The sequence below is a fragment of the Thamnophis sirtalis genome, unplaced genomic scaffold, assembly GCF_051295495.1.
Source record: "Thamnophis sirtalis isolate CommonGarterSnake01/CBP01778 unplaced genomic scaffold, rThaSir2_p1.2 scaffold_6, whole genome shotgun sequence".
Taxonomy (NCBI): Eukaryota; Metazoa; Chordata; class Lepidosauria; order Squamata; family Natricidae; genus Thamnophis; species Thamnophis sirtalis.
In genome coordinates this window covers 35,043,461-35,059,261 of record NW_028261386.1, presented here as the reverse complement: position 1 = coordinate 35,059,261, position 15,801 = coordinate 35,043,461, and the positions used below count along the sequence as shown (strand labels likewise).

The 15,801-nt window shown below is 36.8% G+C and overlaps 1 protein-coding gene across 1 annotated transcript in view; it reads right to left on the bottom strand.

The window, feature by feature from the left end:
* FSHR (follicle stimulating hormone receptor) overlaps positions 1-15,186 on the bottom strand; it is a 92,798-nt gene extending 77,612 nt beyond the window's left edge. Inside the window, exon 1 of the mRNA XM_014057013.2 lies at positions 14,942-15,186. Coding sequence (XP_013912488.2) covers positions 14,942-15,162 — 221 coding nt within the window. The 5' untranslated portion in view covers positions 15,163-15,186. The remainder of the gene's footprint in view (positions 1-14,941) is intronic.
* Between the last annotated feature and the right edge of the window lie 615 nt (positions 15,187-15,801).

Below are 15,801 nucleotides of genomic sequence, written 5' to 3'. Positions count from 1 at the left end.
AAAGAAGAATAAAAAAGGGGAGGGGGGGCAAAAGAATCCTTCCCAAAAGAAAAGATACTCAGCATCCATAAGATTTATCTTCAAGACTGCCTACTCTGAAGTGAATCTCCCCATCCAATAAGAAAAGAGAGAGGGACGGACGGAGGGAGGGAGGGAGGGGGGGAGAGAGAGGGGGGAGGGAGGGAGGCCATGCTGGGAGTCCACTTCTGAAAGAATTCCATCTACAGGTACTTCATAGCAGGACTGGCTCAATGGTGGTATCCTTTTTACAGAATATATGGCTTCCATATATAAAGACTACTTTATTCCTAATTACTGTCTATAAAAAATAAATCCATGACTCTGGGAGAGATGATTTGGGGAATGTTCAATGTTCTCCCATGATGGTCAACATCAGTGGAATGTATATTATTTATTACTGTCCTGTTGCTTTTAATCCTCTGGGTTTCTTTAAGAGCACTATTCTAGCCATTGGGAGTACAGTGGCACAGAAAGGGAGGAGAATTGACGTCACGATGGCACAATGTGCGATCTTGGTGCTCCAAGATCGCAGTAGAATTTCTGCTGCTGGACGGTCCATGTGGACCTAAACCATTCTGCAGAGATGGTGATTGAGAAGGGCACCTCCTGCTGATTTCAGGGATACTGCAAAGTCCCTGAAAGATCCAGGAATAGCCCGTTTTTTCTGGCAACCGAAACGCAGCTAATGAAGCTGGTAAAATTGGGACAGCTCCAGAATGGGAAGAAAGCGGAAAGAGAAAGTGTGTCGAATTGGTGAGGAAATTTTATTATTAGAGGAAGAGACTGCCCAAGAAAAAATAATTAAGTTAAGTTAAGATTGAAGACAGAAGAATGTAGGTGGCGAGATTGATCTGCATTGAATTTAGTGTGTTATCCAGTTTCTAATTTTTTTTCATAGATGGAACTTTTGCAGGGGCTCTCTATTTTTTAAACTTAATGGATTCATTCATTCTTTCTTCTTTTTTCACTTTTGCTTATACCTATGGATTAAAATTCTCCTTTTTTTTATAATCCTTGATTTGATTGATTGGATTGTTTTTGATCTCCATGTAAGGTTTTTTTTCCCTTTCTTAAGCTTGGAATATAAAAAAGATAATAATAAGAATTATAAAGAGGGTTGTAACAACAGGAAAGCAGTTACACTGCCACTTAGAGACTGATACATTGTTTTTTCTTCTTTCTCTTTGATCACTTGAGATTCAAGGTTCTTTCAGTTTTTTTACTAACAGTGATAGTAGGAAGAGCACAAATTGTTTATACAGGTGCCTTTTGAAAGTTCTATCACTAGCTATTGGAGGGAAGACAATATTTTGACTTGAAAGATAATAATTGAACCTGTTTGAAGTTTATTAAAATAGCCTTGAGCTCTATAGTGGCAGTGTCTGCAAAATTGAAAGAATGGCTCAGCAGGAAAAAGAAACTGTAACATTGCAAATGATTATGTTTGAAATTAAAAATCTATTAGTTGTGACAGAGAGAATTGAAAAGAAATGGAAGAATATGGAATACAAAACAGAAAAATTTGATGGAGAAACTGAGGATGGTTACAAATGAAGAAAGTGGAAGACAGAGTTCATAAGATGGAAGAAAAAAATGAGCAAAGAGATAAGAAATCTGTGGATTCTGACAACAAAGAGAGTGTGGTTGGTATAATGGCAAGAGGGGAATATGGAAAGGGGAGATGGATGGATTGGAACTCTACCCCAGACTTCCAAGCACAGAAGAAGAAAAGAGAGAAAAATTGATGGAGATAAGGAGAGAAATCTTGACAGAAGCACTAGCGATAACCAAAGATAAGCTGATGGAAAGAACAGATGTTAGGTTTCAAGCTTTTATAAGATACGAAAGGAATAACATGTTGCCAAGATACGTTTATACAAGATTTATTAAGAAAGTAACTAGAATATTAATGCTACAAATGGCAAGAGATATAACACCGTACTATTACTGGAAAGATACAGGTTGATGCAATGACTATATAATAAAAAATTAAGCTAAATTTAGTTTACTAGTAGTATGTATAAAATGAAGCGACAATAGCTATAGTTAAATAATGATTAATAATGATAACAATACAAATAGATATATTAGTTTGATAATATGAAATTTTATATAAACAACACATGGAGATATGAGAGGAGGTTTGAAAGTTTTATCTAGAATATGTTATAAAGATGTATTGTGATTGGATGATTTTAGGATGATTTAATGGAATGTTATCATATAATCCTATTCCAGATTTTGAATATTATATATAAAAGGATGTAAAAACACTTATAGTCAAATTAAGGTTGAGATATAATAATTGTGATATACATGAATATAGGTGAATTTAAAATATGCAATTTGATATGAAAAGCAGGTGGTGACTATGGAAGAGATGCATGGAAATACTGTAACCAACTGACACGCTTTCTACAATTTGTAATGGAAGATCATTTTTTAAAAATGTTTATGTTTGTCTTTGTTCAAAAATAAAAAAAAAGTTTAAAGAAAAATAAACACCACCCCAGCTTCTCCAGCAGCTTAGAGACCTTATAGAAAAGAAAATCTTGCTTCTGGCTTTAGGAAATTAATTACATTTCTTCAGAGAAGACTCTTCAAAAGCACTTGATACAAATCATTGTAGAATTCCAGTTCACTCCCTTTTGTGAGATTGTAATCTGGAAATATATTTGTAGAGGCCCATTTTGCTTTGAAACAGCAAAGGAGCGACAAGAAATACTAGTACATGAAGCGTTTCCCATCTGCTGTTGTGAGTTTAAAATGAGTGTGCCCTCTGTGCAGCCCCATAGACTGTAGTAAATTTAACACAAATTCAGGTATACAAAACCAAAGCAAGCAAACAAAAACAAATGTCCTCACCCATCTTTAAATTTGCTGTTGGTGGTACAGATGTAAAATTCTCTTAACAGAGCAACAAGCGCTAGTAGACGAAGGGCATATAGAAAGAGACAGAACAGAAAATTAGAAGTTCTAGATAATTTAGGTTAAAGGATAGAAAATGGAGGAAAGGCTTCAATGTGGGGTAAAAGGGTAAAAGTTAAATAATAGAGATTAAAGTTTATTGACTGAGTCCAGAATTTCTTATCACTGTATAATGTAATCAGGAAACATTAAAGTTGGCCTATCTGGATAGGGGCAGATTTGGCTAATAAGTGTATGTATTTACACTTATTAGCCAAAAAGTAGGGAATATGGAATTGACAGTTCATGAATGCAATAATAATGCTATATAATGAAAGTAATGTGTCGTTGTGGGCACACGTATTTATGTAATGTATGTTTGTATGTATGTATGTATGTATGTATGTATGTATGTATGTATGTATGTATGTATACAGTCAATCCTGTATTGTTGGCTGACTATGCAACTGACTTGCAATGAAATGTTAGATTGAATGTGTGATGTAATAAGTATAGATTTGAAAAGAAATGTACCAAAGTCCAAAATAGCTATATTTGACAATGAACATGAACAATGAACAGTGAACATGAAATGAACAGTTGCAAGTAAAAAAAACACATTGAAGACATAGATATATTTGTGTATCTTCATATAATGTTCACTAAAGATGAGAAATGGAAGGACAAATTTTAGGATATGCAAATGCCAGTAGAGTGGTACTGGGATGTTATGTACTGTTTTGGGAGTAATGAATGTTTGCTGAGAGAAGCAAAACTGGCTGTGAATGAGAGAGAGCTTTTGCCCATTTTGTTACACTGTATGGAAGCAAAAGGTGCATATTTCAGGAGAAACATAAAAATAGCTTGAATGAAGGAAATGGTAAGTGTGTATGGTAAAATAAAAAGCAATAAAATAAAGAATAACTCAATGCTGAATGAATATATATGGACTGAATATTAAAGTAAATGACCAGTATAAAAGTCAGCACACTGAGTTGGGTTTCTCCTACAGAGAGATTATGAATGAGAATCACATAACAAAAATATTCAAATATTATTTAATAGTTATAAATGTATGAAGGGTGGATGGCTCCAGAAAAAGGGGGTGCCCAAGGAAGTCAAGATTGGATGAAGTTAATGGGATCCTCAAAAAAGATAGAAGTGAGAAGTTTTTAAAAAAAGAGTAGAAAAATGTGGAGTGTTATGAAGACTGGTGTTGCTGTAACTGCATTTAACTCTATTTTTTATTTGTTTGTACTTTTGATTTTGTGCAACATTGCTTTTCCCAAAAGGAATAACAAGCTGGGTTTATACTCACACCGTGTTTTCCCGAAAATAAGACAGGGTCTTATTTTCTTTTGATCCCTTAAATAAGCGCTTGGCCTTATTTTTGTGGAGATCTTATTATTTTTGAGGTGCAGGAGGCAGTGAGCGTGGTCACCTAATGGCTGAGTTTATTTTCAGGGGGGGGGGGGGGCGTATTTTAGCTCATGGGCTCAAAAGCCCAATTAGGCTTATTATCCCAGGGAAGTCTTATTTTCAGGGAAACAGGGTTTACAAATGAAATATTACCATCATTTCTCAAGAAGCCCTATTTCCATTCTGTATAGCACTTATCATTAAGAAGTTTCCCCAAAAGGTTACCTGAAATACACTGTCTTGCAATTTCTATCCATGGGATATAATCCTGTCCTTATTTAATTCTTTATTCCTGGGCCTAATTGTGACCAAGCAAATCCCTCTTTGCCCTCCATCAATTAATATGTAATTGCATTCAGGAGGTGAACCATTTATTTAGCTAACTAATAGCCTTTTCTAGACCTCCATTAATTTCTTATTTCTTTTTAAAGCCATCTAAGTCAGTGACTATCATTCCTTCACACAGCAGTAGAATTTAATTTGCAAATTATGAATTCAGTGAGGGACTTTTGTTTGTTGGAATTTGATGCTATTCATTTCTATCCAACTCAGATTATACTTTCAAACTGCAGTTTTGTTACATATAATTGCTCCTACATTGTTTTCCTTTCTACTATGGATCTAATTTACAGTTGGCGGAGCTCAAAGATATCGAATAATAGAAAGTAAACAGCATCCCTAGCAACTCAAGTTTATACCACTGACATCTGGTAGAAAACGGCCAGATTTTGGAATTGCTGCTTCTTCATGTTCTCTGGATAGTTGAGAAGGCAAATGATTTAATATTGTTGGGCTTCCTATTTCTATAACTACTCTTAATTCTTCTAATAATTTTTTAAAAAATTATATAGGGATATGTATCAGTCTCTTTCTCAATATCTTTTTTTCTCTCTCTCTAGAAAGAGAACAATTTTTGATCATATAAAAAGGTTGCTGAGTGGCATGTGACATGTATAAAGTAAACAAAGAGAGAGAAAGGGCAGAGCCACTTATCGTCTGCATGTATAAATTCTTGATTCATAGAATGAATCAATGAAGTTGAAAGAACCTATTGCCTATTAAAATCCATTGCCATGTTGTCTGATTTGTGTGGCCATAAAATGCTTTAAATAAATCAATAAAATCAGTAGAGAAATCCAAGAAATGTTTTTATGGGAGAGTCCTGAAAATGACTTGAGAGGCATAGTCCAGCTTATAATGAAGGAAAACACGGCTGACTTACTGAAACAACAGCCAAGCGTCAAAACATTTTCAAATCTCCAAATAATTGGTTTTAACTATTTAATAAAGATGTTAAATAACAATGTTCATGTTAACTGTGTAAATAAATAAACATAGCCCTTCATTCCTGAGAATGAAAGCAGACTTTTGTTTGTAGAGGCATTTTTATCTGTGTTTTAATAACTATTTGTTCCCCCTTTTTTGTGATTTGTCTTAAGTATTTCTTTCAAGGAATTTCAAGAAGTACACAGAGTCCTTGTTTGCTTACCCATGAGAGACAGTAACTCAAGAAGCCCTGTGTTTCATTGTGATAAGAGCAATTGTAGAATGGAATTGTGCTATTTCAGGAGTTGCTAACATTGAACAGTATAATTCACTGTATTGGAATACACTTCCACATTAAACCTGCCTTACAAGTAAAATTATAGACTCATAATAAACAAAAAATCTCCCCCTTAATGTGGAAGTATTATGATTTCCACTTATGCAAGTGATAATAACTCTTGTGGACAGTGCTAATGTAAGTAAATACTTGCTCTACTTTTATGTTTCCCAATTCGCCATTTCTATCTTTTCCTTTTTTTCAGACCCGGGGGTGGGGGGTGGGGAGAGGAACCCCTTTGATTTTTCTGCATTCAGTTAGATAATTTAAGGAGCAACAGCTATCCAAAGCTCTTAACTCTCTGTACAAGCCTATCTGAGAATGGTATATAAGCAATAAATCATCTGCATAGTGGTAATGACATCTGGCTTATATAAGGTTTATTAAAGCTATGCACAAATGACCTCTTGAAATTATTTCTCTGGCAAGCTACTTCCCTGGCAAAAACAGCATACCAAATTTCTCTAGGAATAAGCAGTAAATCTTCTATATTCCTCAAGGATATGCTGGCAGTAAAACCTTTTTGATGGCTTTACCCAGTGATAACAACTGCCTTGGCAACCAGATCTCATGTCTAATGTTCAGTAATAGACTTTGAATCATTCTGTGGCCTCTCATATGAAAAAGATGATAAGGAGAGATGAGAAAAATGAGAATGGGGTGACTACAGTGAGATTCTTGCATTCAATGTCTTCTCAGAGTTCATGGACTTCCCTTGAAATCCCCCTCTTCCCCTAAACCTTTGACCATTCTGATAATCTGATAAACCACAAAAATGTTTTGAGATTGGTCTCATGGCAACCTTTAGCAAAGGACTAATTTACCAAAGGACCAATGTAGTGAGAAGCTACCTTAGGCAGCAAGGTTAAGAACCACCAATAGCAGGTCACTTTCTTTCCCTGGGAAGTCCCACTGCAGCACACACTGGGGGAACCTCTGCAGAAGGGAACAGCTATTTCCTGCTTCCAGTTTTCTTTGTAGAATTATGGCGTTGAAGAACTCCCAATAAGGAGCTTTCGGGCCTAAAGATTTCATCAGCTTGCTCCTTAGGCTAAATAAGACCTCACTCCCTGCTGATGGTGTCATCATCAGAGGGGATGAGAGCTCCTTGAGTGGAATCAACAAGTTCATCTACACAACTAAACATTGAGTGTTTTGAGATTCTAACGTAGGAAGAACTTCTTTTTTTGTTATTTGATTTTTATTTATATTTATTGCAGCCAAGGGGCAGGAATATTAAATGCTGAAGGTCAAAAATTAAAATAGCCGGTCAAAGTGGGAATATGATGGGAAGCTGCAACTTGGCTACTTCTTCATTGTCAGTCCCTAGCCTGTTGCATTACAGAATATCCTGGTAGACGAACTGGAAGAAGTTGGTCCTTTCTTTCCCTGTGATATTTACTAGATTAGTAATTTCATTTAGGATTAAATGCTTGATAATAGAAACATTTGAATGTTTAAATGTTAAATATTTAAATGTTTTAGTTTTAACATAAGGAAAACAAAGATAATGATAACAGGTGCACATAGACATGCAATGTTTAAAATCAATAAAGAAGAAATTGAATTAGTTAGAGAATTCATTTTCCTTGGATCAAAAGTTGTTCACCATGATACTTCTGCTCCTGAAGTCAAATGCAGGAAAACCTTAGGCCGACTGCAATGATTAACATGTATAAGGTCTGGAAAAGCAGAGGTATTGATATAAATATAAAAAGCAGGTTAGTTAGAGAATAGTCTTCACTATAATGATGTATGAGTATGAGAATTGGACACTAAGAATGGCTGATTGAAGAAGAATTGATGTTTTTGAACTGTGGTGCTGGCATAAATTATTAGGTATGCCACGGACTGCCAGAGCCACCAACAGAGAGATGCTGAATCATATAAAACCAGACACATCATTAAAAGCCAAAATCACAAGGCTATGTCTGATTTACTTTGGCCATGTCATGCATGCAACTTCATTGGAGAAGTCAGGGATGCTAGGAATGGTTAGGGGAACAAGAAGAAGGGGCAAGCAAAGTACATGCTGACCTGATAACATCAAAACTGATACAAAGATGAACATCCAACAACTGAAAGAAGCTGTGCTTAACAAGGAGCTAAGAGTCAGACATGGCTGAATGGTTAAAACAACAACTATAGAAATATTACCAGCAACTGATGTGGCATTAAAAAACAAAAAATAAAATCGGGTCTAAACTGCAACTTTAACCTAGAGAGGTGTTAAGACTATACAGGATCGCCACCCATCAGCTGGCCAAATTTGAATGCTGCTGCATTTGAGTCACAAGGGAAATATAGGAATACTATGTAGTGTACTATTCTTCTTTGCCATAGTATTAAGTCTTAGACTTTTTGCAGGAATTCAGAGTCTATGCTGAGGCTATCCAGTCCAGAATGACTCAAGATTTCATGCCATTCCACATAGCTCTGTGTTATTTCTTATGCTGTTTAGCATATACACGAAGCCACTGAGGGAGTAATTTGGAATTTGGTTTTGAATACAGTCAGAATGCTGATGATACCCAGCTTTTTAGTACACTTGAATGATGCCTATTTGGAAATGAGCTGGGAGAGGGCGAACAAGCTGAAACTCAATACAGATAAATAGAGGTGCTATGAATTAGGGAAAAATGAATTTTGGGACTCAGGTGAAATTTGCTCAGGTTTGGGTTGCATTTTCCCAAAACACTATTGCTATTGTGCCAAAAATGACTACCTGCACGGGCTAACGTTACTACCTTATTTTCACTTTCTTTACCTAAGGAAAAAGCCTGCAATCACTGAGTGATAACAACTGCCTGCACCAGAGATGGTATTCAGCAGGTTCTGACCAGGGGTGGGAATGGAGATTTTACAGTATCCTTCCCCTGCCACACCCACCAAGCCACCCCCACCAAACCACGCCCACAGGACTGGTAGTAGAAAAAAATGAATCCTACCACTGGCTTGCACAGTTTAAAGTTGTTGACCTTTAAAGCCCCAAATGGCTTAGACTCTGGTAATCTGCAGGTTTACGTCACCTGCTATGAGCCTGTCCACTGTCAGTCAACAGAAAATATCTTTCTGAAGATTTGGCTCTTAGAAGTTAGACTATTAGGTAGGTGAGAAAGAAACTTCAGTTTTGTTACTATTGCAAACTCACTTGGATGTTGGAATACACATAAATTCAATAATAAAAAAATACCTGGTAGTCTGGAATGACTGTCCTAGTGCTAATGGACTAGTCCTGATTAAGAAGGTGGACAGAGAGGCAGTTGGCTTAGACCTGGGGTGTCAAACTTGCGGCCTGCGAGCAGATGTGTCAGGCACTGGCGATGCCCACCCCGGTTTAGCGAAGGGGAAAAAAGTCACAATACATCACGTGGCGACGTGACAATGCGAGTTTGACACCCCTGTCAAACATTTTAGCAGATACGTTGCTCTGTTTTGAAGTAAATAATAGGGTCTGAGGTGGCGAGAGAGCCAAGGTTAGAGTGCACTACTGCAGGCTACTTCTGCTGACTGACGGCTGCTTGCAATTTGACAGTTCGAATGTGACCAGGCTCAAGGTTGACTCAGCCTTCCATCCCTTCAAGGTTGGTAAAATGAGGACCCAGATGTTGGGGGCAATATGCTGACTTTGTAAACTGCTTAGAGAGTGCTGTAAAAACACTATGGAGCGGTATGTAAGTATAACTGTTATTGCTATAATAGGAAGCAGGTGCTAAATGAGTGGCAAACTAATTTTCTCCATAAATTATTCTCTACCATTAAGTAAAGATAAAGGGTGAATCTTAGAAATAATGCAATGCAGATGATGTAAGACCAAGCATAGTTATCAATGGCCACCAGTGTGGAGGGAAAAAAATCAGGATATGTTTTTTTTGAAGCAGAAATCAAGACAGTTTTCCACCTTTTACCAAAAAAGTTCTGGATTCCTCATAGGTTCTGTCTTTTGGAAGGAAATGTCCCAACCTGAACTTAATAGAGTCAGTTGGTACAACTTCCCAGTAATAAATCTTCTTATAATTGACTTCCAAACACTGCTATTTCAAGGTCAGACTAGGGATCTGACCTCTTAAGTAAATTTATTTATAGAATGTTCCGGGTTCAAAACTACATGCATTTGTTTAATCTGAAGGTTTTTCTATTGATGTCTGCAGTGCATTACAAGCCTTTGGTTGGTAGAGAAGTCTATTGATGAATGCAATTACATTAAATATACCTCATCCCTATTTTTATATTTCATAGATCAGACAGCAGAAATGATTGAAAATTCCTGGCAGATAAATTTGGATCTTTCAGTGTGCAATCTACTTTAAGGACGTGTCATCAGAAAGACAGTAATTTTTAAAAGAATTGTTTCTTAAAGGTAAAACTGAGCGAGCAAATCAGCGTTGGATGTCTATATTCCAACTTTTTGTTTAGGCTTCTCATCATCCCTGTCTAGACTCAATAGTTAGCAGACAAAGAGCAGCAACAATCTTCTGCAACCTTGATTGCTTGCGAAATTCATAGGAATATTTCAAACTAGTGAGGGCAGGAAACTTCTATAATCTCTATCGTTGTTATTTCTAGTGTGAAAACAGTGTACTTAGCTCAGCCTGTCATGTAAATGTTGGCCAAAAAACAAGGTTCTAACATATGTACTTGTTAAAAACATGATATTGGAGGTGTGTGGGAGCAGTCAGAAAAGTACAACACATTTCTGGGGACTGCATGAAAGGCTAAACTTTGCTGGCTGGGTAATTCCACACATCTTAAAGTTGCCAACGTTCAGAAGCATTGCCTTGGATCTTTGTAGTGCACTTTGTTGGGTAGATTTAATAAATTATTTATATTCTCTTACTACTTATTTTTCACCCATTTTTTCTTGAAAAGAAACCCTGAGAGATCCCCATATTCTTTTGATCTCCTTTTTCATTTTATCCTCACTATAGTAAGAATTGTGCCTCGTTTAGATTATCTAGTGAGCTCCTTGTCTCAGAAGGCATTTCTGAATATCTAATATTCAACATCTGGCATGCTATCGTTATATTACTCTTTTATATCAACTATATTCTCTCTCTTATATGCATACACTATCATATTTACTGCATACTGTACTTGTGGATATTCTCAAGTGATACCTTTGCAATAATAATGCTAGGTCATCTAAATTTTACTTTATAGCATGCTAGATAGCAGTGAGCTGGCAATGATTTCAAATAAGTTTGTTTCTGTATTAGAAATGACTCCTTTATCTGAATACCCAAGTTATGAGATCTATAAAAGCACACTAGAGCATAGATGTATCTGAATATTGCAGAACTGTAAGCCAAAATCAGACTATATTACATTTTAGCAAATATATAAACTCAAGTCACTAAAAGAAATGGTTAGTATTCTATAAATTAATCTAACCATTTTGTAATAATCTACTCCCCTTTTCTGCTATTCTGTTATTCTCTGCACAAAGTTACTGCACAAACTGCTATATTTATAGCATTTGAGAAATACATATTTTGAGCAGTATCTTCATATTGATGTTTAATAGTAGTAGTCTTATTTAATAATCAGAGTAAAATGGGGAGAGGGTTTTTTTGGAGATTTTTGCTACATTTCCACATCTCTGAATACCTAAACACTTTGATGAGTAAGGAAGTGTGTGAACTCTAAAGTAAGTGTTGCCTTCAGTGGGATTTTTTTCCAAGGTAAATCTGCGTAGGCCTGTATATGATGATTGGACCTGCTTTATTTGGTGAATACGCTTGTTTAGTAAATAAACCCATTTTGTAAAGTGCACATACGTACACACAATACCACAACCTCAATTGCAACTAACCAAGTTTAGTATGTTGTATAAAAGGACCAGCTAGATCTTTCAATGATAGAATTAATCACACCATACAAATCCAGAGAAAGAATTGCTTTCATCGATATTCATGCACAAATGGAACATTGAAAACAGAAAGGGGGACTACAGTAGCCCATCCTGACCATCTGACTCAGCTCAACAGGCTAAGGCAGTGGTTCCCAAACTTGGCAACTTTAAGACTTGTGGACTTCAACTCCCAGAATTCTCCAGCCAGCTCTGGGAGTTGAAGTCCACAAGTCTTAAAGTTGCCAAGTTTGGGAACCACTGGGCTAAGGAGCCTAACAGAAAAAGGTTATGGGGAACATTTTCTGTGATTCAGGAGGAAAGAGGGAAAGAAATCCTACTACCTCCCTGCATGATTATTTGATTCCTGCATTGAGTGGGGATTGAATTTGATTGAATTAAATAATTCTTTTGAACCTCTTGATTTTATATGGCCTATCTTTCTATTAAATCCTTAGGGCCTAACATGCTCTTCCAGGCATTGCCAGTGTGACTTTTCACAATGTTCTTGAACTCTCAAAAGAAGACATTGAATCAATATTTGGTCCAATGCCTATTAAGTGTTTGATTAATGGACACTTTTTATCTTTTCCTTTCATCCATCTGCTTTTCTACCACATTTGGATTGCAGAGTGAATACTTTTGCATAAGAACAGCTGAGAGGAACAGCTGAGAAGAATATATGTTACGAAAGAGACAGACTGCACACTGCTGTGGAAATTTAGTCTCAAACAAAATCTAAAGCAGAGTTGTGATTATTCCTTACATAAAAAGACTCAGGAAGACTAAAAATACAATTGATAGCATAATTTCTATCTAGGATAGAAATGTGGGGTGGTGGTTTGCCCATTTCTACACTATGACTAAGATTTTCTGTCAAGCAGAACACACACACACACACACACACACACACACACACACACACACACACACACATTTGGATACATACATACATACATATTTTTTTAAGAGACAAAACCAGAACATTGGTTTACTGCCAAAAAATGAAAAGGTAAAGATGCCCTTGGGTCAAGCTTGACTCCTAATGTTTACATGAACACAACTATACAGTTTGGCAGTAGTGCAAGGTATTTAGCAGTGTCTTCCTCCATAATATTTTTTCAATGTTCTTGCCTAATGGTCTGAAAGAGTGAAATAAAAACAAACTAAATGTTAATGGATACAAATGGTCTGAAACAAAAGAATGAAATCTGGGGAACTTTTGTTAATCAACTCACCAGCCCTGTCCTTCCCTCAGGATATTCTAACTACTCTTTTCTTTTTTTCACAGTCCCCACAAACATCAATGCTGCTTTAAAGGAGATCTTGTCCAATTAGCTGCCTGATGGGCTTGTTTTGGACTGTGCTTAATTATGGAGGGTCCCCAATTATGCATTCCCTTATCTGATCTTATTTGTGTTTATGATTTGTAACTACTTTTGTAGAACATTTTAATGGGTGGTTTTATTCTTTGTTACTTTTGTGTGAGATGGGCAGCCATATAAATTTGACAATGAAATAAATGTTTGGCTCTAAGCTGTGTAAGTTATGAAGAATGGAGAGTGGGATAAGATAAAGGCAATATTATGAGGACACAATAGAAACAAAAGTTGCTGGGCAGTTATGTGCCATGGAAAGGCCCTGAAAGTGTATTTGAGCTGCTCAGTATCATATTTCTCCATTAATGCTATTTCACCACACACACACACACACACACACACACACACATATCTGTGTGTGTGTGTGTGCGCGCGCATATATATATATATATATATATATATATATATATATATATATATATATATATATATATATATATATATATATATATACACACACACACACACACACACACACACACACACACACACACATACACACACACAGAGAGAGAGAGAGAGAGAGAGAGAGAGAGAGAGAGAGAGAGAGATTTTCATTTTGAGGGGTGACTCTAACCTGCACACTAAAGTGGTGCAGCCAGACACAACTTTGCTAGTAGATGATCTCACCTTCAGTTCTCTCTCAGGCTATTTACTTTTTTGCTATGACTTGCATGAAAATATGATATTTTTTAAATTACATCTTTATTTAGAGAAGAAATCTTCATGTCTAAATTTTATACATTCTTGCTTTTGGGACATGGTTGCATTGATCTTTGCCCAGAAAAAGAAACTACAAATTCACTTACAAGGTCCCTTCTTTGTAAAGATCCCAATAATCCTGTAAAACTTTACTGATGTAAGGCAGCTCTTCTGCAGTTACAGCTATGTCATCAGGTTCATTAGGACGGTCACATTAGACCCACTTTCTTGGGACTAAGCTCCACTGAACCCTGAGACATCTAAAGGCTTCAAGTGTATCAAGCAAGATTTAATGCTATAAACTCCTTTTGTACCTTCAGAGATATGGGCACATTTTGGTATTCTGCAGGCAGACGGAGAAACTGTTCCGTTTTTGAGATGGAAAAAAACCCATTATTTTTAAGGTAGTAACAGCATTGGTGCTCCAGGAGAGCGAGGAAGCAATTTGTAAATTGCTTCATGTTTGTAGAAAATGAATGAAAACTTTAAGAAACTCTTCCGCTGGAGAAACTGCCTCATTTATTCTCATTAGCTGTTCTTCACAAGGACCATTTGCTCCACTGACTTTTGTAAGAGTCACCCTGCCTCTTTACAAAACTCTGCAAAGTGCTGTGATCCTAACACAAACCACCAAATTTATGCCAAGAAACCTATACCTTCTTCCTGAAGAAGTGACCATTGTCAGATTTCCAGCTTCTTAGCAAGCAGATGTGCTCTGTTCAGTTTCAACTGGGCTAAAATTCAAGCTTTAGGGAGGAAGTACTGGGTGTTTTGATATAAATTACTTTGAAAGCATCCATTGCTGTCAAAAGAAACTTTGTTTTAAACTTCTGTCTGAGGTGGCTTATCTTATTTTGCAGCTGCAAAATACCATGGGAATGAACTTCAAGGGCTGCAGTGCTCTGAAAGAATCATCAATCCCCAAAAGCTTCCACCCCACACAAAGACATTGAAAATGTTCACCGGACCTATCAAATGAGAAGCTGACCCAGAAAGACAAGAACAAAAGCTGTTGTTGACTTGGCTGTTTTTTTTTTTGTCTGCTTCTCTTTTTTTACTCACAGTTCAGTGGAATTCCTGGGGATGTCCCGTGGTACAGAAGTCACCTTACTCTCCTGACAGATGAATGCCATTCTGTCCGAGCACTGACAGAGGGGATGCTGGCACCCTAAGCAAGCCCCCAAGAGGAGCCACAGGCTGAGGAAAAACAGAGCCATGCTTGCTTCTACGTTGCCCATCCTCCCTGAGCAACTGGGAAATAAGCTCCTCCTGCCTCCCACCATCACTCTCTTCCCTGAGGATCCGCCTTCAAGATTTGTGGTGAGTCATGTGATGCCCAAGGAAGAACATCTCTGTGTATCAGGGTTTTCAGCCTATCAGAGTTTCAGAAAAGGTGGAGTTACGATGTGACTGTTTCTGTTTCATGTGCTTGTCATGTACTTTTTACACTCTAGATCTGGGTGTTTGGCATCAGTGAGAGAACTTAGCACACTGCAATATTCAAAGTAATTTTGTTTGCTGACATTCATTTACACTTGGTCCATGTAATTCAGTATAGACTGACTTTCTTTAAGGCAGGACTAGGAAACAATTTTTAAGCCAAGTGAATTGCCACAAGTACACTCTCCAAGGTGGGTAGGGTCTTACTAAAAATTAAATTTGATTAAATTTAAATCCACACTTAATTAATTGTGCAGTGCATTTGATTATTCCCCACAGAGTTAAATATAGAATCCTGCTCTCATATTACCAATTAAAATTCAGTAGGAACCTGAGCATCTACGCCACCATGGGGGCCACATGTTACCCTAGGACCCCATGATGAACTCCTCTGCTTTATGGGAGCACCATATTTCCTGACCAGGTTATTGTGAACTGTTAGATTTCTGTCCTGTAAAGGAATATGGAAGCTGCTCTGTTTT